Consider the following 26,732-nt stretch of genomic DNA (forward strand, 5'->3'; position numbering starts at 1 on the left):
GTGTGCAGCTTGCAAGCCCCAGTATAGTTTTTTTTTTACAGCGAAGCTGCTGTGGGCTAGTTCCCCCACGATTGGGTCCGTATGTAGACACAAAATCCCGAAGATGGTGCGATGCCAGGCCAACCAGTGGCAGAGATGAAACGGGCGTCAAGAGGAAGCTTTAGCTCGGGCCCAACTCCGACGCGGCCTATTGAAATACATGTAAAACGCAAAAATATTTTTCTGAGATAGCCACTGGCCCAATTTTAATGAAATTTGTTGCATTTGAAAGAGAAAGCTCAATTCCAATGACTGTTGGAAGGGGAATTTCGATTTAGGGCCTAAATTTTGTTAAAAATATTTTCAAAAATTTGATAGTTTGGAATAAATAGAAGCACGAACTTTATAAATTAATATCTCTGCTTCAAGAACAGATATCGCAGTTTTGTAAACGGCATCCACTAGATCATTGAAAGCGGACAAATTTGATATGTCATTTGATATCTTAGTGAATTTCTTACATTGTGTACAAGGGTTCTGCAAAAGCTGTATTTATATATTACTAAATCTTTCGAGATTCATGTGTCACATATCAATTTTGTCCGCTTTAGATGTACTATTACATGCAATTAACAGAATTATGGTATCATTTTTCATTGCTGAGTTAGAGTTGTAAACTTGGGTTTCGTTTTCTGAAAATTTTCCATTTTTGTCAATCTTTAATAAAAAATTGACGACCTAAATAAAAAATTCGTAACAACAGTCACTATATTTTACGTTTTCCATTTAAATGCAACAAACCTCGCCAAATTTGGTGCAGTGGTTGCCAAGAAAAACGAATTCTCCTTTTACATGTATTTAGATAGGAGCACCCGAGCGAAAGCTTAAACACTCCCCATACGTGGGCCGATCCCGAAGATAGTGCAATACCGGGCCGAGTCGCGGCGGCGGTGCAGTTCACCATTGAGGGGCCCACATACACAGCTTTACTGGTCGTCCTTCTTCACAGTGGAAAGGCACAGTTTAAATTTTATTTTGTTCATTGACAAACTTTCTCCTGTAGGTAGTAAAACTTCATGTTGATGAACAAGACATGGTATGGCAAGAAAACAACATCGGTATTTACAAACAATAAGAGGGTATGTTTATTTTGAAGCTACTGCGAACCGTTGTCTGGCTTTCGACAGCCAGACTTTAACAATAAATAACTTCCTTGAAGCACGCCGTAACAAGGCAATTCTTATCATGCCCTATCCTGCTGGCTGCTCATGTTTTTCAGGTAGTTCCTGATCTCGGTGGTCAGCTTGTCACGGGGAACTTCAAACTGAAAAGAGAGTGCCAACATTTTAAAACAGCTTGCGTAAGCAAATACTTGCTAGAGTGAAGACTCTTCAATCGTAAAGTCTGGTGTTCCATGCACGTCAACAAGTGAGCACTTGCAATTTGTCTACACGCTTCCATTGCAACGTCAAAGTGCAGCTGCTTACAAGAACTTTGAACAGTCTATCTTGCATTATGCCGACACCTGGGAAGCACTAGGAAACGTCTATAACAGATGCCATGCTTTTTCCACCTAAAGGAGCCCAGCAGTAATTTTTCAGTGCTAGTAATAGTGTTCCAGCATCACGAAACATCTGGCATATCTAAATACAGTCACCGACCGATTTCCGGACGCTCGATTTTTCGGGCATGCTGATAATTCGTATGCCTTCGCGGCACCGCCACGTACCCCATAGAGCCAATGTATGAGAACGTCTGAAATTTCATATGCAATACCCTTCGCCATCTGATTTTTCGGACTTTTTGCCATGACTGCAGGTCCGAAATGGCATTAACTGAAGCCACCACCGCCACCAGTTCGATAAAGCCTAGAACTGGCGCTCTCACATGCCTACCGTTGGCAGCCGTAGTCGCGCTAGGCGTAGCTGCTTTGACGTTCGCTGCCAAGCTTCCTGCTGTTCGGTGCCGTGGTTTTATTTCAAATAATTTGCCGCTGTCAGCAATGTCGCCGACTCCGCGTTTGTAATTCTCGACACATTGCATTATGCCAGGTTCCAAAAGTCAGCTTCACCGCAATACAGCGGAATTACGCGGTGAAGCATACGCAATGTATTGCGGTGAAGCTTACTATCAGTGAAAAGGGGCGACTGTCACGGGGCACATATTCCTTAACTATGCACGCGTGTACCTTCCGTTTCCTGTCGCAGTAAGAGCACTGATACGCCTAATAAGTGTACTCGCAGGCCTTCAGAGCAGCCTGAAACGTGTCTGTGGCGATTTGAGTTCTTGGGAGCAGTAAAAGGCATGGATTCATTATTTTAGACTGCCTGAGTTTTTGGACTTTTCCTCAGCCTCTACGGGTTCGAAAAATTGGACGTTGACTGTAAACTCTTTACAGCAGTAATTTCTACTGCTAGTACTTTCTATAAAGAATTGACCTGCTATTACTTTATTCATTTAGCAGTAGGATGCTCATTGAAATAAGGCATGGCCAACCATATTTTAGATTTATGTTATATTTAATCGGTCACACTTCATTTTCGTTATGTAGATAGGTTTCGCACAGATCCTTCAAAATCCTTAAAATTGGAAAGTATGTTTTCAAGGCCCTTGAAAGCCCTGGAATTTCTTGAGTACACTCTAAGATTGATTGTATGTGACCGCTTTCTATCAGCATTGACCCAGCAAACTTCTCATTTTATAAACAATAATACTGTGTAAAAACCCACACCAGCGTGCACACGTTCCTCTTCATGTGGTGACTTGCGCAGAACTGGAAAACCCCACCAGTCGGCGAGAGCGAGCAATACCGGTGCTTGGTGCTGGTTCCCTCCCATATTTACCCTACTTTATTCACGCTACGTTAGAAACTTAAAGTGAACAAGTCTGGACATTTTCAATATGATTTTTGCATCTCTTGTGCAATAAAGCTATCTGTAGCGTTTTGGGAACATTATAGTAAGTTATTGATATGTGGGATGCTACACTGCGCCCTTGAAAAAACTTTGATGGGGCCCTGAAAGTCTTTGAGCAGCCTTGAATTTTTGTTTCTAAATCTTGTATGAACCCTGATAGAGGCTAAACTATAACAGAGAATATGGCCCCAGCATCCATTAATCAACCATGCACATTCCTTTTCCATACACCCACCTCCTCCCTGGTGGCCACTTTGCGCAGTTTGACTACGCCTTTCTGCAATTCCGATTCGCCAATGATGATTGCCAGTGGGATCGATCGCTCTTCACAGTACTGAAGTTGTGCCAGCAGTTTGGGGTTCTGCTTGTATGAGTGTTCCACCTGCGTAGGCCATTCATAACACAATGACACCTCTCAGCATCTTACCCTTGGCTGCAAGCACAGTGAGGTCAGCACACACAAAGCCTACCTTCAGCCCATGGTCCCAAAGCTCAGAGCAGATCTTCATCCTCTCCCGAACAAGCTGCTTCTGTGCAGATGCCACAAAGACCTCCGTTTCATTTGTTCGTAGCTTGGCCTGCTCAGTCTAACCAGTCCATGCAACAAAAACAAAGAAGACAAAAAAAAAGCATCTTTGACTCCTGAAATGTACAGTGGTTGCCTGTTTCTACACTTCTTACTGTGCACTCATTCATCTATTCTTTTATAGCCGCTGTGGTTGCTTAGTGGCTTTGGTGTTGTGCTGCTAAGCACAAGGTTGCCAGATCAAATCCCGGCCACGGCAGCCGCATTTCAATGAGGGTGAAAGGCAAAAGCACCTGTGTGCATAGATTTAGGTGCACGTTAAAGAACCTCTCGTAGTCAAAATTAATCCAGAGTCCTCCATTACAACATGCCTTATAATCAGATTGTGGTTTTGGCACGTAAAACCCCATATTTATTTGTTCATTAAATTCATTTATCAGTACTTCATTGGAGCTTTCTCTCGTAGCCGACTCAGCCGCCGACTGGGCGGCTGAAGCGGGCTTCGCCAGCCACGCTATGCAAATGGACTATGGACGCATGAGCCAGCATACCAGAGGACCTTGGGCATCGCGCATTCAAGAAGTGTGGCATCTCAAACGCGCTCGATGTCACAGAGGATGAGTACCTTTGGGAAGATACGTCCGACAAAGAAATATCCAAAGAGAGCGCAGCTGAGGAAGACAGTGATTGAAGTGCAGAGTGCAATTTAAATAAATGTTTTCCTCAAGTTTTCCTAACTCGTATTATACACGGATAAAACTTTTTTTTTTTTTGCCATTTCGCGTCCCAGAAATTTCACCTCGTACTATATGCGGGTTCGTATTATATATGTGCTGTAAGGTAATTAATTGAAATGTTCATTAGCATAACTGTGTTAATTATCCAATTAAGAATTTTGATCTACCATAGAAGTAATGGCTGCCTCACTGAGTAATTTAGATTAAAGGTTAGAATTGTGCTAACTGCCACAGGCAATCTTTAAAAATTAAAAGTTGTAATATAATGCACCAATATCTTTAAGATATCACAATTTTTCACAACTTTTCAAAAAAGTGATTTTAGTGCTTAAAAAGTCTGCACATACCAGTCAGTAGAAAAACCTTTTCCTTAAGATGTGATAAGTTTCATTCAAGCTAGCTCAACGGTCACCTTAATGTAAGCATTTGTGCGTTTCATGCAACTTCTTCACCAGCCGCAACTACTGGTAGTCTTGAGCAAGAATTTTTTTTTTTAATTTAATGTTTCCATTGCTAAAAAGAATGCTCATTCATATTAGTCATGCACTGACTGCAACACAATCAGAAGAATAATTCTGAGTGACAGATACAATCTGCAGTTGCAGAATAAACATCTGCAACGCCTACAGATGTGCTAGTCTGCCACAGTAATGAAAGGGTAAACATCACGTTTGGCATCTGTCAGCACTCCCTGCGAGATCTTAGATTTTACAATATCCTGAAAGTTTCATGTCAAGGGAAAAAAATACTAGTGGATTAAAATGTAATTGAGCACAGCATTATATCCCTTGAGTGTCACAAGGTCTTGCACAACAGGCAAGCATCATAGCAGGAAAGTAAACAGCACTCACCAGCGCTCTAGCTTCTAGAAGAGTGAAGATTCGCTCAACTCCAACACTAATACCGACGCACGGCACAGCTCGGCCTTTGGCGTCAAACATTCCCACAAGGTTGTCGTAGCGGCCTCCTGCCGCGACGCTGCCCACGGTCTCACCTGGCTGACCGTCGTCTGCGTAAGATGGAGCCATAATAAACCATATGCAACATTTTGTAAGCAGACATTCCCATGCATCTGCTTAGCTTTAACCAAGATGGCTGCCAAACTCCCACTATACAGTGAAATCTCTATATAACAAACTTCAGGGGACTGCAGCAAATTGTTATTCTGAAAAGTCATTAGAGTGAAAGCCCCAAGATTAACCATTTTGCCCATCAACCCATCAGTTTACCAGCTGTCACCATATGAGCTATCCACAAAAACACTGCTATTGGCTCTCGCCAGCGCTGTTGCTATTTTCCATAGATTCCACTGCCATGCAGCCCCGCATACAGAGTGGTGCATGCAAAATAGATGCTAACGCCAAGAAAACCACCACAATGAAGAAGCTCCATGTCGCCTGTAAACTGTAATGTTTCTTCTTTTGTTTTTTCCCACATTCCTTGCCCGTGGACACTGCAACTGTCTCGCTTGAAGCGGACACCTGAACTATTCCAATGTGCAAGCGGGTGTAAATAACACTGTCCGGAAAGCGTGGATGTGTAGCATCCCTGTTAGCACAGAGGTAACATTTCTCTGCACACGTAGCTGGTACGGCCACAAGAAAGAAGGGCGAAAGAAGGAAGAGATGCGCCTCCATTGCTAGGCGACACTTGTCTGGGTGGAGCATGCACTCACAAAACCTGACCCATCGTCACCTCCACAATAGGAAGGGGGGGGGGGAGTAAAAGAGGAAGAAGAAACATCCCCTTCCAGTGTATTTTTCCTCCAGCCCTGTCTCGGGTTTTCCGACCCCATGCGCCGTGGCGTCCGCATGTTGCGCCTTGTCGTCTGTTAGCCTACTGTACCGGGTGCCATAGAGGATACATGGAAATCTAAGAATACCCAGATTTTTCTGATTATTAGTTGGTAGTACTGAGTTGTTGTTAACATGACATGGAAACTGAATAACAATTGTTATTTTGAAAGTTTTGGTATTCTGAAGTTCGTAGCACTGAAATACTGTGTATTGAAACTATATGAAGTCAGCAGGGGATTTCTGAAAAGTTTGTTAAGGTGGTGTTTGCAGTAACGAGGTTTCACTGTACTTCTTTTCATACATAACGGGCAACGCTGAAGAAATAATGCAGCTGCAGAGGTCTCTCTCGGTGTGCTTTGAAGTACAGTTGTTCTTGACCTGCAATGTTTACCACAAAATAAGTATGTCATATATTCGACCTACTACTTGTGGACAGAAGTTTACGTCAAGTTACAATACTTGGTGCATATTTCTGCTTCTAGCAGGCAACATACTACGTTTTCGTCCGGGCACAAGTGATGCTCTGGGTCTGCAGGATGAGAAACACGTTACTCCGCTCAAATAATGGTAGTGAATAGGTTTACATCTCCGATGCCATGCATGTAATAAATACATAATGTTTTGCTACATAAAATGATGAGACTTAATTTTACTTCTGATTACACATTGCTTATGTAATATCTTTTCATATGTAAAGCACTGCTTTTGTTCACGGATGCTATCAGTGTGAGAACTCTTCATAGCGTTGCCTCATATGTATGAAATGGAGTGTAGTAGCACTGATGAAGTCGAGAGACACATTTTGAATGCAAATGGCACTTGAGCAGGTGCAAACAAGCATAACTGTAACAAAATAGTGCAGCTGGACCCAACGCTGGATTTATACACATTAGACACTGCAGTTTATAGAACTGCAATACCTCTTTTTGGTGTGGAGTTGCGAAAATGCGGACTTGGGGCTTCAATTTTTTTCTTTCTTTTGCTCTTTTATTCTTTTCTTTTTCTTACCAATTTGTAGCCGTTTTCAAAAAGAAACCTTGGACAATTAACCATCAGCTTCCAACAGCAAAAGACCACCTATGCAAGAAGTATTTCCCCATACAGATACTATACATTTGACTTCCGTTAATCTGACCCTGACGGGATCAACGAAATTGATCGAATTATCCACCGGGTCGAATTAAACAAGATGCAAAAAAATGCCAAAACACACCACTGATTCATTTGGCAGTATTTGCCCTATCCTAACATGCCCTTGAATCAAATGTGCGCCCAGTTTATATGTGTCCTAAGCATAAAACTAACGTAGCAACAACATTAAGCTCCTAAACAAAGTAGAAATCTAACACGCACCTTTCTTTACAAGAAAAATTGTTGCACAATGGCGACCGGTTTTAGAGGGCTCCACACCAGGCCACATAGCAAATTTTGGTTTTATCTGCTGGAAGTTCTGTGCCCTCTAGAGAGTGTTCTACCGAAAAAAATTTTCCAATCGGTTCATTAATAGCGCAGATAGAAATATTTCAGTGCCACGAACTCATGACTTCAGGAGGCGAGCGTCATTGCCAACATAGACACTCTCTCTCCGCTCCACCCCATCTAGCCTCCGTGCGCGAAATTCCTTCCATGCGCTCTCCCATGCTGGCGCTGAAGGATCACATGACACATACATCACGAGCCCCGCCTTCTTTCTTTTTCTTTTTTTCTGGCTTTTTCGCTATGCGGCACACTTCCGCTGATGGTCTCGCGCATGAGAACACCTGACAAGCAGTATAAGTCAGCGCTACACGAACAATGAGGCAGATGCAAGCGGATCACAGAGCATGATCACGCGCTGGAACACGGTAGAAAATGAGATTTTCGCCCTCTGTGTGTGCAACTCCACAACCTGGAAACAAACAGATGAAACAGAAGTACATCTTTCTTGCTATGATACGAAGTAAAACAAAGACACGCAGACATTTGGTTTGTAGGTCTTATTATTTCTCTAAACTTAAACTCGCCAACTGCCTTGAACAATTCTCAAAGTCACATGCCACTGTGAGTGACATCACAGCACGGCAAGCTACATAGGCACACTTGCGCGATATGCATCGACTCTCCGGCTGGGAGCGCAGCGTGCATGAGGAGAAGGACAAACGGCATTTGCTTTCAAATTTAACCTCTTTCCGCGGACCGGAGGGATGTAATGCTTAGCAGACACAATCGTTAGCATGCATTGTAAGCACTGCGTTTGTTAGCTCAAAATGGCCAGACCGGATGAGGGGCCCTTTAAAGTCAGCTTCACCACATGAACAAAACACATCACCGCCACAATACCTCCGTGCTATGCGGTAAGGCAGACGGCTGTTGCAAAGGCAGTTTTGGTTTCATGTTCGACTGCACCTAGAAGACAACTTGCGGTCCAATTTTCTTTTTAGAAAAAGAAGAGCGTGTATTAGAATCAGACAAACAACATAACCAGGCATCATGAGTTACGGTTATTGCTTGCAAATCTTCCTGGGACAGGCCAAAAATAGGCGTTTTCAACGTGAGATTACGTGTGTTCAACACATTGACTCTCCCTGTCATCTTTGTTTTCCCCTTTCACATTCCCCCAGTGTAGGGTAGCCAACCGGATGTTATTCTAGTTAACCTCCCTGCCTTCTGCTTTTATCTTTCCTCCTCCTCCTTCACCGTCCTCTAAGCTCCACCGGGAAAAGCGCTGTCACTTAAGGGGTCACTATCAGCGTCACTATAGGGGTCAGGTGCATGTGTGCTGACTAGTCAAGATCAAGTTATCCGGCAAAGGCCAATTTTAGTATTGAAATAACTAAGTAACGAAAGTTTGAGCCCATAAGAACTCATGGGTGCCAACTGGAACCTTTGGTCGGTATCGAATTAACTGAAATATCAAACTATTAACAAAAGGCTATTGTACTTTGAAAGTACTCTGCATGAGGCTCATTCACTGAGGCCTGTCAGACTTAACACAGCAGCTTGTTTTTAAGCAGATGCTACGACAACCTTGTGAGCAGCATGCTCAATGTACCATGCCTGAAATATCCAGCATGAAGCATACAGACAAAAAATCTCACTGTTTAGCACTGCTTCAAAGATGATTCCCGTGTAGTAGTCCAGCCCTCGAGCAAGGCTCAGATCAAAGGATACCTGCATCGTAAGCATACATTAGTTAAAAGAGTTACCGAGAAAAAGCAATCTTTTTCTTACGGTTTTAACCAACATACAATGCGACCGTCATTATAAAGTTGAATGCCTTTATAACAAAGTGCTTGGGGCCTCCGAAATAATTCGTTATAGAGGCAACTTCGCTGTAAAGGTCGTGCAACGCACAGCTTGCATAACGAGCCTTCATAAGAACAAATTGAACAGTGCACTTCTTTAAGCTGCATACAGCAATTTAAAGTAAAAAAAGAATGCGGTTTACCTGAAATAGCTAGTTCAGTTACAAGAATTTTGAAAAAGACGTACTCATATAATAGCAGTAAGCACAATATGTCAGCTCTTTAGACTATCTAGCAGTTACTACTTGCAAAACATTAATTCTTGTTTTTCAAAATCTTGTAAACCTTGTCACAACTTATTGAAATCTTATGGTTTTCAGAAATCTTTGTCTAAACTGTAACTGAGGAACGAAGTGAGAGAATCTGTTCCCAACAATAGCTAAAATTTCCATGTAATTTTTAAATGCAACACATTTTACTTAAGTCTGTTGGGCAATTGCCAAAAGAGGGTATAATGATATGCTGCAAGACTGCAGTCAACCAGACATGTTTAGCTCCCCCCACTTTTTCTTTCTTCACTATACTGTCATGGGAAAGGTGCTTCAGGAAGACAACATAGGACATGGAAGTGGAATGGGGCCTGACCTTGTTAGCGATTCCATAGAGGTCACAGTAATCAAAGAATAGCCGCAACTCCTCCAGGCCTTGCTTGGCAGCAACATTAGTAGCCAGATCGTCAGACATCAGAGCTGTCACAAGTTCTGGGCCACCTGCAGAACAGACAACAAAAACACTTCCACAATCATTACTCAGCTAAAGGTTGTACATCAGGAGCATAAAATACAAATCAAATATTCACCAAGTTAAAACAAAAATTTTCATACACCCAAGGCTTTCTTTAAAACCATTTGAATTTCTACAGCAAGGAAAGAGTAACATAGTCAAGTGTGACAGAGGATTAGGTAGCATGTTGAGATGAATAAGATGAGTAATTGGATATCAATGGGAGAGGCCTTCATCGTGCAGTGGATAGCATCATACGTGCAATGACTTGCATCGGTCGCCACTATTACAGATGCATCGAGGTTCAAGAATGCTGTTCTCAATGCCATCTAATTAATTCCTTTGTTGTTTGTTCTGCATTCCTTTTCTGTGTATGTACCACTCCTTTCTGTAGCGCCTACAGGCCTTGAAAGTATGTAACATAAATGAATAAGTAAATAAGGCAACGATGACAGTTACGACAATGACAAATGCAGTTGATTACAAACATGCCAGATGCTAGAGGAAGCTGAAAAATCCCTTAACACCAACTGCACTCAAAAGCCTGCAGTCTAGACTTGTTTGCGTTATGCTCATTAGCTGTACCATTTACATTAAGAACAAAATTTGGCCAAAATGGAAGACACCATGCCTTTTTTGACGACAAATTGACTAATCTTGTCAGCAACTTCTTCTGCTAATCCCTTTTCGGAAATCATTTCCTTGCGGACGTCCTCCCAAGGCAACTGAAAAGGAAAAGAGGAATACAATGGCTTGCAAGGTCCATATGGAAAGTCGTGGCTCACACAAGAAAGAAGTTTCAGCAGTAAAGTTGCAATTTAGTCTCAAAGAGGACTTTGACACATCACAGGCTCTAAAAAATTAATATACATCAAAAGCATGCACTTGTGAAATCTTCATTTACAGCTACCTTTACCAGAGGTTTTTGTTCACCTAGCATATTTGCTACATTGCAAACTATCTCGTTGCAGTTCACTCACCTTATCAAGCTTGTCAACAGCAGAGCAGATAGTCTTGAAACTGTCTGCTGGTACACCACAAAACTCGAACATTCCATTGAGGATCTCTCGATGGTTGACCTGCAGGAAAGTTTTCATCACTTATTTAATTTAGTGAATGTCATCTGGCCGCCTGGAACCGCAGTGGACCTCACACATTTTTGTTTTCGATAAGCTAGAAATTGCCACAGTGCCGAAGCAAACCAGCCTGTATGGACATGTGCCATGCCATCATCAGCATATCTGTACTGTGAACAGCACATGAATGTGGCCCAAGTCTCCGGTACAATATGCCCTTTAACATTCAGTTGTCTTATGTCGGCAACAAGTCAGCCAGGCAGGCACTACTAGATTAAAAAGCGGCGCTCAGCTTGCACAGAACATCAGAGTCCATCTCTGCTCATGTCTTGCACACCAACACACGAGTCAGAATAAACTGTGTTCAGTGCCATGTGGGCACTGTCATCAAGGAAAATAAACACAGCTATCAATGTTTTGCATAGCTGCCACGATTTTCCTCAAGGACTACAGAAGTGCAGATGTGGAACAGTGTGGTTTTGTTAAATACAAACTGTAATGTTAAATATCCGTCACAAGGTGGGGGAGATCGCACTTGTTCTGGCAATTCGTAAAGCCCAGTCAAGGAACCCCTGAACAAGAAAGCTCAGACATATCCAGTTCGGCATCCCAAGACTGGAAGCACTCAGTGAAAACATTCCATGTCATTCACACATTCTTGTGAAATGCATATCAAGTATGTAGGTACTTGCCTTTATCACAAAGCCATTAAAGCCAAGGTCTTTCAGTATCTCAGCCAGAATCCTTACGCACTCAACGTCAGGCAACATAAGGTCATACTGTCCAGCAATGTCAAAATCCTGTCAGAATAGAAAGAGAAGAAAATAATTTTATAGAAATACAGTCAATCCTGGATATAACGAACTCAAAGGGGATCACGAAATAGCAAAATTTATATTGACACATGTGCGGAATATAACCAACCCTTTTATAAAGCTTTCATTGATTACGAGAAAGCGTTTGATTCTGTCGAAACCTCAGCAGTCATGAAGGCATTACGGAATCAGGGTGTAGACAAGCCGTATGTAAAAATACTGAAAGATATCTATAGCGGCTCCACAGCCACCGTAGTCCTCCATAAAGAAAGCAACAAAATCCCAATAAAGAAAGGCGTCAGGCAGGGAGATACGATCGCTCCAATGCTATTCACAGCGTGTTTACAGGAGACATTCAGAGACCTGGATTGGGAAGAATCGGGGATAAGAGTTAATGGAGAATACCTTAGTAACTTGCGATTCGCTGACGATGCTGCCTTGCTTAGTAACTCAGGGGACCAATTGCAATGCATGCTCACTGACCTGGAGGCAAAGCAGAAGAGTGGGTCTAAAAATTAATCTGCAGAAAACTAAAGTAATGTTTAACAGTCTCGGAAGAGAACAGCAATTTACAATAGGTAGCGAGGCACTGGAAGTGGTAAGGGAATACATCTACTTAGGGCAGGTAGTGATGGCGCATCCGGATCATGAGACAGAAATAATCAGGAGAATAAGAATGGGCTGGGGTGCGTTTGGCAGGTATTCTCAGATCATGGACAGCAGGTTGCCATTATCCCTCAAGAGAAAAGTGTATAATAGCTGTGTCTTACCAGTACTCACCTACAGGGCAGAAACCTGGAGGCTTACGAAAAGGGTTCTACTTAAATTGAGGACGACGCAATGAGCTATGGAAAGAAGAATGATGGGTGTAACGATAAGGGATAAGAAAAGAGCAGATTGGGTGAGGGAACAAACGCGAGGTAATGACATCTGAGTTGAAATCAAGAAAAAGAAATGGGCATGGGGAGGACATGTAATGAGGAGGGAAGATAACTGATGGTCATTAAGGATTACGGACTGGATTCCAAGGGAAGGGAAGCGTAGCAGGGGGCGGCAGAAAGTTAGGTGGGTGGATGAGATTAAGAAGTTTGCAGGGACGACATGGCCACAATTAGTACAAGACAGGGGTTGTTGGAGAAGCAAGGGAGAGGCCTTTGCCCGGCAGTGGCCGTAACCAGGCTGACGATGATGATGATATTGACACAGTAGACTTCCATTTATTCGACTCCGGTTAATTCAATTTTTAGGTTAATTCAATCACAACTGAAGGTCCCAGCTACTGCCCATACATTTCTATATGCCCGAACTTCCATTATTTCGATCTTAAAATTGGCCTTCAACAAATAATTGGAACTTGACAGTCTGCTTTGCCGCGATGTAGCTGTATTGTGCGGCGAAGCATACTAAAAATGTAAAGGGGCTACTATCACGGGACATAGTACGCATTTCTTAATTATACAGGGCAGGCATGCGCAGTCTCCAGTCACGGTACGAGCACCTAGTCAATTAATAAGCATAATGGCAGCCGTTCACAGCCGTTTCTGACGTTCCTGTGGTCATGCGAGCCCTCGTTTAACACGCCATGCGTGTCTCGTATACGACTGTTAACAGGGATCAGAATGGGTTCGTTAATTATGCATGCGCGCACACATGTGCACTGAGAAGAGAAAAACCATCTGCGTTTTAGGAAAGCTAGCGAGAAGAAACGCAGTAAAACGAAGAAACTCCGAAGTCAAGGGGACGTTTAAAGCCAACAAAATAGCGAGGGTCTATCTAACGCTTTAAAGGCCTGCTAGTAAACTTAGGGGTCTCAGTGCTCATAGTGTGACCGGAGATGGCGCATGTGCGTGTGTAAATTAAGGAAACAGTCGCTATGTCTGATAACAACGGCACCTTTCCACTGCTCAGCCCGCTTCCCCGCATAACACAGCTGTATTGCAGTGTTTTTTCTGCTTTTTTGTTTAATTTGACCGGCCAGATAATTCAATCAGTTTCGTCGGTCCCATTAGGATCGAATTAACGGGAGTCGATTGTAATTATGTAAAATATGCCTATCTGCAGCTTATCAAAAATGTAAGTCAACATAACGTCATAGTGCCAAGCAATGTTAAAATCCTGTCAGAATAGAAAGAAAAGAAACACAATTCATGGAAATAGTCACATGGCTTGTAGAGAACATTTGATGCAAAATTCAAGGCCAATTAAGAAATTTCTAGGATGCCGTAGGCCAAAATTTATTTAATGAGGGGGAAATAAACCTTATTCGTACTTAGAATGAAAAATACTAAAATCTCATTCTCAGCTGCAATTTCTTGCAGCTAAGCAGCAGGTAAGTTGGACACATGCTTCAAGCTCTTTAGGGAGCTTTTCAAAGATTAGTTTTTGTCAACAGCCTTTTAGCAAGATGGTGTCCAGCTAAGGCCAAATGGCTGAAACTTACTTTCCACCAGGCATTTCTAGAACCTAAGGCTCAAAATGGAGCCGTGATGGCTGTGGTGTGAACTAGTAAAACAACAAACAGTGGTATGGCTTGGTCGCATCATCTGGCTTCGTATAGCTATCATTGAATGTGGACACGCCACATTGCATCGCTCAGCAACAATGAAAATAAGATGCCTAGGATGGTTTCCCAATAGGCGGTGTTCATGGCACAGCCCTGATGCTATGTTTGTTGCCCTGAAAGTTCGAAAGTCGCCCACTACCCTAGTTTTCAAGGAATTCAACGCTGCCCTCGGACTGGAAGATAGGGAAGGTGGTTGCCGTGCATAAGTCAGGTGATGCATATTCTCCCGATAATTACTGTCCCATTTCATTAACATTCATTCCTGTCAAAATATTAGAGCACATAATATACTCGCACCTTATAGATTTCCTTGAGTCCAATAGTTTTTTTCAGTAATTCCCAACATGGGTACCGCAAAACGTTTTTGTGAGAAATGCAATTGCTATATTTCACTAATGACCTGTTCACTAATGCAGACTTGAGATTTGAAACACATTGTATATTCATTGATCTCACAGAGGCTTTTGATTCGGTTTTGCATGATTTACTTATCTTCAAACTTAGTCAGCCTAATATAGATCGCTATGTCTTAGCATGGATAAAAGAATTTCTATCTAACTGCACCCAGTGTGTGACAGCGAAAAATTTCTGTCTCTACTACAGTAACATCTCGAGTCCCGCAAGGGTCAGTTCTCAGTCCTTTGCTTTTTAATTTACATTAACGACCTTCCTTCCTGCACTTCAACTAAAGCTATCCCGCTTTTCCCGTCACACAAATCCCAAGCTTCGAGAGTGAGAACTGCAAGCAAAGCGCCAGCAGAGGGAAGCCGCTACCGCCGATGATCGAGAATGGGAAGCGCAAACCAAGCACTGGTGGAGGCAAGCCGACCACCACTTTCAAAAGAAGGCAACCCAAGCCAAGCACGAGCAGAGCCAAGCTAACCTCCAACTTCGAGAGCAGGAGACCGAGCAGAGACGTTGACCCAGAGAGATTCCTCCCACGGAGGGTGCCGATGGATGGTTCAAGAGAGAAATCTGCCAGTTAGAGAATGGCAACTTGAAGCTGGGCTGGCCAATAATTTTCCACAAGGTACTCGAAAATTTTAGTTATATACATGTACTTAGACAAGTGCACACACTCGCAAGGTTAACCATACTCATTTCTCTTTAGCTATGTTTATAGTTTCCACGACGCAAGAGTTGCGTCTTAGAATGCAAGTCTCACTGAGCAATAGCCTGACGACACCAGCCTACGTGCCGGAGGCATCTGTACACTTACACACTGGTAAAACTCTCGGTAGCGTCCTCGTGTCATGGCGGGGTTGTCACGCCGGTACACTTTGCCAATCTGGTAGCGCTTGATGTTGGTGATTTTGTTCATGGCCAGGAACCGGGCAAAGGGCACTGTCAAGTCGTAGCGCAAAGACAGGATCTCCCCCCCTTGGTCAGCCAAGTCGTAGATGAGCTTGCTGTCCTCCCCATATTTGCCCGTGAGCGTGTCCTACGCAGGGAACAGTTCAGAAAGCACAAAATTAAAGTGGCACTGCTGTCAGTAACTCGACTTGAACTTCTTCTCTTTTTTTAATGTAACAAGTTTCATTCAAATCGTATGCCCAATCAGAGCTCCTACGTGTTTCACAAGTATATGCGCTAAAACACTGCAGTTGGCCCCAGAGTGCCAAGATAAAGTTCTCACGTAAGCTCTCTATTCAGACATGTGTGACAGTGAAAAAAAGTATGTCCTAATAAGACAACACCTAAATTAAACTGAATGGCATTCAAAACACTTAAATTGATACTAACAGAAACACTAAATCAGTTTAGATCGATAATGTATTTTTGAAGAGCCCTACTTTTGTTGATTTTGTGGTAATAGATTGATTTTACTAAAAGAAAAAATCAAGGTCAAAATTTCATTCTTGAATTACACATCAAAACCCAAGGGCCAGTACATCAGTGTGATGACACGGATCGCAAAGTATTTTTTCGATTTTCAGCCACTGCAATTCTGTAAATATTCTTGAACCTTCTTAAATTCAGTCTCCAGTTCCTATAAAATACAATGTCGTCTGTTTTTTACCAATAGAAGTTTTACCAGAACCAATAAAGGGGCACCAAAATCCATGTCATCACGCCAAGCTGGTGCAGGCATTTCAGGCTGGTGTTGACACTCATTTTTCACTCTTGCCTCTTTTCTGGCTTACCAAGCATCTTCTTGCAGTAAGAGTGGCTTTTCTTTTTCTTTACTATTGTGGAAAGGTAATTTACTAACACAGCTAAAACCATTTTTATATTTAGTGTCCCTTTCTTTTTAGTGTCCCAGACTTATTAGGCATTAATGTTTCCTTAACAAAAGTTGCTAAAAACCTGACAATCTTAAAAAATAATTTGTCATTTTTCGTACGCAAACAGGTTTGGGTACCCAAAGGTACTATTGTGCACACAAAGCACCACACCCGGCCTGCATTCTTTTGTATCCCTCTGCTGTTTCTTTTTTTTTTGTAAGCCAATCGATCTGTCTCCCCTAACTTCGTATATACAAAATGTAATAATCCATATTCAAGGTTAAAGCTTACAACACTATATACCCCAATAAATACATATATTACAATCCTGTTAGCTAGCATTAGTAAGGCAGCCAAATAGATAAGTGACATGGATATGTATTGAAAAATGACATGACATGAAAAATATGTCAACGATCTATAAACAAGATCTTTGCAAAGAACTGAATGCTCATAATGGTTGCACATAAACTGTGAAGTAACATATTAGACTTCTCTGCTTTCAACCCTCTAACAGCTACAGCTTGCAGAATGGCCATACTTGTTTTTTCTTGCAAAGAAATTGTAAACATTCTGCTTCAATTTTATAAAATTCATTTCATTTTTGTTAATTCTTGCAATATATCTGACAGCCAAAATAAAAAAATCCACTCTTAAGAGAAGAATTCAATTTCATTCAAATTGGTTGAGCAGCTGCCTGATAAGAGTTTTTTCACGTTTTATATGTCTATCCAAGCAGGGAAATCAAAACATGGCCTAAGCCAGAGCTTTTTTATACCAAAACAAATTACTGTTGCTATAAAAGCTTGAACAAAAAGCAGGAAAGCACCGTTCTTCCTCCTGTTCAACACCTGCATTTTCACTTGTTCACACTTCGGTTGCATAGCTAATTTGTGTTGTGTGAACGCTGCGATTACAAACAAGTACAAGTCTTCTGCACAACTTAATTTACTGTCTCTGGTAGCTAGCATGTCTGGGAGGGGGAACAGCACAGCAACTTTAGCCAACATTTCGGCAGGCTTCATGATAGCTCTGCTTTGGTCACTGCAGTGACATAATGAGTGGGACCAAACGGCAATAATTACCAGCAGTTAAGGCCAATACTTTTAAACAAAAATCATGTGAACATGAACAATGATTGCTGACTTACCACCTGTCTGGCCTGTACAGGCGTTGTTACAAGAAAAGTTCATGAAGTATGGCTTTCACTAAATCTGATATCACTGAAAACAGCAGCAAATTAATACAGAAATAGAAACATACAGGCTCATATTACTCCATTTATAGTTGGGTTCATTGCTTTAGTTGTGTTTTTTCTACTTAAGCTGTGCTTCAGAAACCAACACTTGATGCAATAAGATCAACAATGTCAGGCTCAGCGGACAACATAACACAACATGAAATTTACAACTGATGACACTAGTAGTACCACTACTGCAGTAGAATGTCACAATGCACAGCTGAGTTCCAGTGCCCAATATTACCTTGAGCTCGAAGACAGGTGTGTCAATGGCCTCTCCTCCGTGCCTCTTGAAGCATGAGATGATGGTGGAGAACACCTTCTCTCGCAAGGCCATTTGGGCCGGCATGTGGTCCCTTGTGCCCTGTATAGCACAAACTGTCAGGAGAAGAGCCATATCCCAAAGAAGACACAAACAAATAAAAACAGAAGAACCAAAATTCATAGGTGAACCAGAGGCATAATCATTCTAATGTGATAACCCAGCTTATGCTATAATAACAAAAATTTCGAACTATAAAAAACGGAGGTAATGAAAATATTTGGAGGCAACTATTAACTATTCACTCTCATCCATATCGGATGTGGGTTGATATAATTAAAACATGTTTATTAGTTGTGTTGATGTGTTTTATGTTCCATCTCCTGTTTTAAGTTTTCTGCTCCTTCTTGAAGGTGCAAGTCATGCCACAATTCATAGTTCTCAAGTGATGCAGTGTGCAAGTTTTCTGATATGTCCAGCCTCACAAATTTTTTGCTAAATTTGCACTCAAGGAGTTTAACTTGACTTTGAAAAAAAAACTTGACAAGATCTTTTTCTTGACAGTCAAGAGAATAAGGTTGCGAACAAAAATAAAGTAGCCCGATATAAGCAAATAGATGCACTAGTCACTTACCCAACATTCTGACTGACCCTATACTATTTCTCAAAAGTCGTTTGCAGCACTGTGAAAACTGCAGGACTCCTTAGCCAACAGGAAGGCTGAATGCCCCTTGACATGTGTTCATCCACACAGCATCGTCTGCTCACCGACACAGTAAATAACTGTATACAATGTGTATGCAAAGAGGTCCTAACATGTTGTATATGCCTGTAAATATCCTGTACCAAGCAAAAATTAAACTCTCTAATCCAGATAATAATCAATTGGTTATGGCCGGAACTATATTCCGCTGCGCAAGGATATTTACCTGTGTATAGCTCGTACCTTCGGCAGTGCTGAAAACGACTTGTGAGCTGGAGTATAGGTTACACTGACATGAATAAGTGCACAGGAGGCTGACATGTGCAAATAAAGATAGGTGTTTTTGTTTTATTGTGGTGAAAGAATGTTTTGCAGCAAAAATATACATGCCTTGGCCGTCTTGAGGACAAACTTGTGAGGCTCATCTTCAGCCAGCTGGGCCTTCAGTTGCAGCAGCTTTGCGACTTCCTCATCAATCTAAACAAAACAGAAGGAGATGTCATTTTTTTCACCATCATAACTGTGCGTCAACATAATACAGTGTATGCCAAGAAAGTAACAAGACAGATGTTTTTTTTTTTGGGGGGGGGGGGTGCAAGGAGGCTAAGAAACAGTCTCTGGTCTTGATAGTTTGCTGGCAATGTCAGGCTAATGGTCTGATGGAGCTGTTTCAACAGGACCTTCACTGCGCGCAGATCATTTGCCAACTGGACAGCTGTTTGCATGTAGCAGCACATGTCAAAATGCAGTGCCAATGAGCAATATGCAATGCAGTGTTTGGCAGAACAGACCCTGGAACAGACCCCAACCTCTCTACAGCTCAGATTTGGCTTCGGCTGACTTTTTCTGGTTTCCTCACTTCATATCCAAGTTGAAAGGACACCATTTCAATAGTGTTGCTAACACACAGGATGCCTTGGTGAGTACTTTGGAAGGTGTCTCAGTTGAACGCTTCCAGGCACATTACAATGCGAGGCAAAACCACCGACATCAGTGTATCGATGCTCAAGGATGTTATTTTTACGCATATTTTGGGTGTGTAAATGACTCCAATTAAACAAATTTTCTATAATAAGTCTCCTTATGTTCCATACCTGTCATACAGGGTGTCCCAACTATCATGCACCAAGATTTATATATATGCAAATGCCACGTGGCTGGACAGATCCAAGGTAATGTTGTTGGCCATCGCTTGGAGATACCTAGATTATGTTTTAAATTTTGCCTAATTACATAATTAGTCTTAATTAATTAATCAACTTTTCACATGTTATAGTTAGATGAAAAATGTGACTGAGAAAATTGTAGAGCAACATGAAATGCTCCCGATGTAGCTTTCTGTTGCTCAATATGTGCTACATAGAAGTGTTTTGCCAAGCCTGCAAGAAGCCCGCAAAGACATGCAAGGGCATCAAGCGGCCAGTTGCGCAGCAATTTTGCATGTACTCGCGGGCTTCTTTTACGCTCGGAAAAACACATTTATATAGCACACATTGAGCAACAGAAAGCTGTATTGGGAGTTTTTCAGCTGCTCTACAATTTTCTTGTTGACACTTTTCATCTAATTATAACGTTTGAGAAGTTGATTAATTAATAACTAATTATGTCATTAGGCATAACGCAATAGATAATCTGAGTATCTTTAAGTGACGGCCAACAACATTACCTTGGATCTGCCCAGCTACGTGGCATTTGCATATTTTTAACTCTTGGCGCATGATGGTTAGGATACCCTGTATATTACCTTGCCAATGCCTAGTAGACAGGGTGAACAAAGATGGCTACTGCATTTTCACTACCTTTTTATTCTTTGAACACACTTAGACCAAATAGAAGATCATCATTTTCATGTACAGTTGCGCTATTTGTTATTCTTTCAACCAACCTGCATCAAATGAGCTGGCTAGTCTCTGTTATCCCAAAAGTAACAGGCACTCATGTCGCCAAAAACATGTCCATGCTTCAAATGGTATGTCCAAAGTAAACACCAACATTTCGAATAGAACACACTCAGTTTCACTGCAATGCAGCTCTCACCTGTGCAATTGAGTGCGCAGCCGTCGACAACACGCGAAGAGACACATGACACATGGAGTGCATTGGTCGGAACCGCAGGCATTGCAGTAGAGTGGCCATTGGTGGTTATGCAAAGACAGGTACAAGGGAGGGGATGGAAAGGAAGAGAGGAGAAGATGCCCTCAGAACATCCAGCTAAACTGGGAGGGCGGAGAGGATGAAACAAGAGCAACACATGTTTGCTTGCAGCTAATTGGATGTGTTTGGTGAGCCTTCCAAAACAATGACTTGTCTTATAGATCATGCAAATGTTATTGTTTCTAGAAGATTCCCGTCATTAACGTTGTTGTGATCACAAGCCACACCACTGTGCTAAAACCAGGGGTCGCATTCTAGGTCGATCACTTCCGATGAAATATCGCGAACGTGATCGTTTCCCCAAAAGCGATCCTCCGAGAACACCGCTCCAACTGAATGCTGCAGGACAGCTCGAACTGGTTGGGCAAGTGTCCGCGGGGGTTAGAATTTACGAGAACCGAGAATGACGGCAGTAACGTTGCAAACAGGTTGTACGTTATGGTAAGCTTGTAATCTATGGTTAAGAATACCTGCAGCACACGACAAGTACTGAGATGACAAGCGCTTTTGTGTCTGGTCGTTGTCTCAGTCTTCACCGTGCGCCGTACATATAACATGACGCTACTGGGAAAGAGCACCACCTCAGAAACATAATTAGGGTGCAGTGCTCCTGCGATGTAGCTTGTCATCTCAAATGTAGTCAACATCGTAGCGCTGTTTCAATTTCCACTTTACGAGGAGCAATTTTGTTTGGTACTTTCTACTGCCACCAATCTGCACAGCCAGTGCTTCAAAGTGCACTTTATCAATGCTCTTTAAGGGTTCTCATTAAGAAATAAGAGATGTCAGAATAAAAGCGCGAGTGGTACAAATGACGCAATACCGCTTCGACAATATTCGGTGTCCCATGTCCATTCATTCACTTTAGGGGAAAAATGTGAGCGGGCATAATCACTCAAGTTGTGCACCTAATTATTACATCTTTCATCAAGCGTTACTTACAGGAGGAATCGTGTCAGCTCTGTTAAACAGAAAAGTGATTTTTTTTTACTAAAAAAGAACATTTAACGAGTTGCCTGACATATGCACATGTGCAGCGAAAGCAAACTGTGCTAGTACCTTTTCTTTCGGCGCTTTTTCGGCTTTCAGCGATCGCACAATATCGCCTTGCTGCTTGATGAGGTCGTTTAGCGCTTCTTTTTCAACGACAGACATGTTAAAAGCTTAGCATATGCGTCTACAATTCACGGAGTACAGAAAGTTGGAGTTGGCACTTGGCAGTTATCCCGATTTTGAGAGCCGAAAATGAACTGTAGTGCTACAAATACTAGCATACACACTTAGCCTGTGACATCGGAAGACCCCATGCGCATAGGTAACGCTAGCGTCGGATTCGCCCTATTCTAAGTACTTGGTACTTTCATACATTTCATATTATCAAAAAAAAAAAATCCTTTCATAACGTTAGTCACTCCACATCATGATTTAATTACCGTAAACAAATTATTGTGAATTGACTTGAAGCACCACTGATTAAAATAATTGGCAGTGATCATTGTTCAGAATAGTTTTCCACTTGAAACCTTAGATATCAACATTGGTTCAGAGGAGGGTCTGCTGGTCTAGAAACCGCAGGAACAATATTTAGAAATTCGCCCATCGAATGATGCAGCGGTGTTTTCTTGGTGCATTCACCTAAACGTTGACGCAACATGCGACACTGGCGCTACTAGCGCAACATCTATTCGCCGGTCTTTGTGGTCAATGCCAAAAGAAACACTATATGTTTTATAACTTAACGCACCATAGTTGCCTGACTGCTCCAATGAAAGCGCCAAAAGCAGCAAGCATGTTTTTTAAAATTATGGCAGTAGTGACGTCACTTGCGCCGCCTGCAGCATGAAAATGCATGACCTTTAATATTATTTCCTGTTATTCTGAATGTGTACCACGTCCAAAGACTTCATAAGTTCAGTGTATATAGATGGTGAGCAAAACTTAACGTATATGACGTGTTTCGACTGTCAAAATCGCTTCCGCTGCTTGCAACCAGAAAGAGCATAGCCTTTAAGATGTGCATCCAGAAACTCAGAGGGCGCCATCACTGGAGCGTTGTTTGTACTCCAACTACACACAAAAATATAGAGATTTTATCAAACTAAGTTCTAAGAATTAAAATCACAAAACATTTACAAGTAATTGTTGTTTCACCACATACGTTCCATCCTATGGTGCACTGGAACAGGGTAGTGTATCGTCCGGCGGCGAAAACGTGCCTCTTTTTGCGATTACGGCCGAAGGTGCTGGAGCACGCCGTTCTACCGCAGCGCCACCTGTCGCTGAAGCTTGGAGTCATTGCTGGCAAAAGGAAAAATAATGGTGCAACACAGAGCCTCCGGAATTGGCAGTTATGGTGGTCGCGGAGGTCATGCATGTTACGTACGGAGTTCGCTGATTGCTTGTTGTGGTTTTTGCTGCCGCGTTTGCACATTCTTTATGTGCACGGGAAGCGCTGTATTTCTACATATCTCTGTGTGTGTATGTGTGTTTCTTCAGGGAAACCTGGCAACCGCCTTTCTGGCTGATGCAACATGAAAGGAATCCCATACAAGCCACCAGGCACAGTGCAGGTGCTCCTTCCGGGCTTCTTATCGTCGTGTGATTCGAAATATTAAAAACGTATGCGTGCTTACCGAACGGAACGAGTAGCGAGTACTTGTTTGTCTTCTGCAACCGAAACACTGAGCAGACGATCAGGAAAACTGCACAATCTGTGGTTGGAAACGTGCAAGCTTAGATGCCGTTTTTATATATCGTAACAGCTTGTAGTGTTTATTTTTTTATGAATTATGTTAATTTCAATTGTTTTGAGAGCGTTTTAGTTGATAAATGCAGAAAGTGTTGCACAACATGTTTAAATTTCGCGCGCTAGGCATGCCGGTCGATCGCAGCGCCCTGCTGGTGGCGTCATCGCAGAAGCGTCCCTGGTTCTGCCATTGCTTTACTGTACGGACGATACACTGCAGTACACCATATCCACGTACCTGCGTCACACAACGCATTTACCATCGCATATGGGTTTTTTTTTTTTTCCCCTAAAATCATACGCCATGCGCCTAGTAGCTAGATCTGATACAGCAAATGTTTTGCAATATCACCATGACGGCAACCACGTCAACTGATAGTACTGATATTAAACTCCATGCACGGTGACTCTGTGTCCTCCGAGATTTCCACAACCTAGCCGCGAATTTTGAATTGCTTGATTGATGTGTATGATGAGACCGACCAGAACTAATGACACGAACTACATGTCGCGAAAAACACGCTTCCTACCCGATTCTAAAAGCCTCCGCAATTTCGGGATCATAAAAGATGTTTAAAACACCCTGCTGCGAAGCTGCGCTTATAGAGGTCTAGAATACTAGAATACGTATGACAAGACAAACCGGGGTATTGTAGTTTACACGTAGTCAGTACACATCAGCTCCGTTCATTAAAATACATGTTCTCTCTTTTTTTTTCTGTCTGGGTAAATAATGGAGCCGATAAATTCACACTACCGCGCATATGCTGAGAGCCACAGACATTATAGGCTTCTCCGAGGGAATCAGGCGCAACTTCAAACTCCTTTGAAATGAAAAATAAAAATCTTCAGATAAGAGTAAAGACTATAGAGTAAAGACACATTTCTGTAAGGTCAGTTCAACTGAAGTAGCCATAAATGACATTTTTGATCAGCAATAACTCCCTACGATAAGCAACAGTATAGCTTCTCAAGCGTAAGTAAAGCGCACCATGAACAAATAACTATGTTTGGATTTCACTTATATATCGCAGCAGCCGAAACTGCCAGTACCAATGTCCTCCTCGAGCAGGCTCCATCCAGTAACCTTCCTACATCAAATATGAGGTCAGATTGAATACGTTAGTATACTGAATATCATATTCGCGAATCTAATACTAATGTAAAAGCAAGCACTATTCTATCTATGTTCGAGATCTCGCATATGTAATCGAACGGCACGCCGACATGGTAGGGGCATCACGGTAAACGCGAAGCATGCACGGCCGTACAGCGCTCGTGCCGGCAGTTGTACCGGCCATACGACATACCGTCTTTTTGCCTTCTCGAGGGGGGCGCTCCTGTTACGTGCAACCGGAAATACGATGCAATCCGAATCACCGAGCTGTAGCCCCTGCAGCGGCCCGCCCCGCTTTCCCTTGTTATACCGATGCAATGTATACGAAGCTCACTGCAGCGCGTCGCTTCTTTGCTTCTGCGTCGAGGTTCAAGGTCCGGTTTTCGGCCGAAACAGCCGTGTTCCGATGAGCGTTGTGCGCGAAATTTTCATGGCGTCGCACTGTGCGGTGTTATCGAAGCAAACGGGGAGATTCTTTGGTGGATTGTTGCGACTCCTCGAAACACTCCGCGGAACTCTAAAAGCAGTTCAGCGAAACGAGCGTACTTACATCCTGCGCTTGCTTGCGCGCTCGCTTACCTCTCTCGCTGAAGAAGACGCACTCAAACGGGAACATCGGCGCTCTGAGCAAAACCGTTTACATCTACAAGTGTTCACTAATGAGCAGCGACGGTGTCGCTTCAAAGCCGCCCAACGATAGTGAAAATGTAACTGGGAGGCGGTGCGAAATCGCGAGCGAAAGTGGCAGAACCATAGGCGCCCGCAGTTCCGCCCCTTGAGGATGTCATGGCCTATAGCTCCACAATATGGTGTTAGCTACTTAACTAGACCCAAGTATATGTTGCCTAAATCCATGACGAGACGAATTGGTAGGGTGGCGTCGCAATCCGCCCTTTAATGCGTCTTTTGTCGCTTAACAAGCCTCCACTCATGGTACAAGTGGCCATCTTACCATTGCAAAAGCGTAGTTTGTTAATATTTGTTAATATAGCTATTTTTCTCTTCATCAATCCGTGAACGTGCGAAGTAACATGCATGCAATGAAACCAGAGAAAGCATAAGGAAAGTTAATTATAATGTCTAAATGACATGTAGAAATAATAAATTGAAGGGAAATGAAAAGCGGACGAAAACATAACTTGCCTTGTAGATTTCAGCTTACCGCAGGTGGGAGCCGAACCCGGATATGTTGCGCATTACGAGTGCGGCGCTATGCCAATTAAGCTTACCGAGGCGGACATCCTCCCGCCCCCTTTCTTAGGTATTTATGTGTGTGTACATGATTAGCCCTGGAAATGTTAGCCAGCGCCGCTCGCGGCCGAGGCGGCGGACGCGAGAGTAAGTGCTATTCTGGACATCATCAAATTCCGCCATATTGTAGAATTCTGTAATGGCGCCATTTTGAGCTAATCAGAGAAGCCGTAGCAGTTCTTAGGGCCAATCAGAGCATACAACATGGCAAATTCGACAACATGGTGGAATTTGACAATGTAGAATAGCATCCAATAAACCGTTGCCTGGGTACTCAAGCATTAAGAACTGAAGTATCAGGTTTGCAACTATGTAACTCACCAACAAGAAACGAAATTAGAATTGTGCATACTGCGCCTAATTAGACATATAAAGCAGGCAAAAAGTGATGTATTATGCACAGCTCTGAAATATAACGTTTATTTCTGAGCAGGACCTTGGCGAAAACCCTCGTAAAAGCAACAATTTCACGTGAGATGCAATCTCATTCATCACATTTCTCCTCGTGATGCTCTAGTAGATGCGCAGTTTGCAGATCTGCGGTATCTCTGTGTGTGTGTGTGTGCGTGTGTGCGTGTGTGTGTGCGTGTGTGCGTGCGTGTGTGTGCGTGCGTGTGTGC

General features: G+C 42.6%; 1 protein-coding gene across 2 annotated transcripts; it reads right to left on the reverse strand.

Moving 5' to 3' along the window:
- Nucleotides 1–1,100: 1,100 nt before the first annotated feature.
- Nucleotides 1,101–22,272, reverse strand: HisRS (histidine--tRNA ligase). Of its 2 annotated transcripts, none has more exons than XM_050184081.3 (13): nt 22,058–22,272; nt 19,235–19,321; nt 18,124–18,243; nt 15,634–15,855; nt 11,729–11,836; nt 10,941–11,039; nt 10,592–10,685; nt 9,823–9,947; nt 9,031–9,103; nt 5,009–5,166; nt 3,365–3,481; nt 3,130–3,276; nt 1,101–1,303 (listed from the first exon to the last, which is right to left on the reverse strand). In XM_050184081.3, the coding sequence occupies exons 1-13, from the start codon at nt 22,151–22,153 to the stop codon at nt 1,223–1,225; spliced, it is 1,527 nt and encodes a 508-aa protein (XP_050040038.2). In that variant the 5' UTR covers nt 22,154–22,272; the 3' UTR covers nt 1,101–1,222. The 2 variants fall into 2 exon arrangements, with proteins under 2 accessions (XP_050040038.2, XP_050040037.2); XM_050184080.3 differs by lacking the exon at nt 22,058–22,272 and adding an exon at nt 20,882–21,060.
- Nucleotides 22,273–26,732: the final 4,460 nt, after the last annotated feature.

Source organism: Dermacentor andersoni, chromosome 4, assembly GCF_023375885.2.
Source record: "Dermacentor andersoni chromosome 4, qqDerAnde1_hic_scaffold, whole genome shotgun sequence".
Taxonomy (NCBI): domain Eukaryota; kingdom Metazoa; phylum Arthropoda; class Arachnida; order Ixodida; family Ixodidae; genus Dermacentor; species Dermacentor andersoni.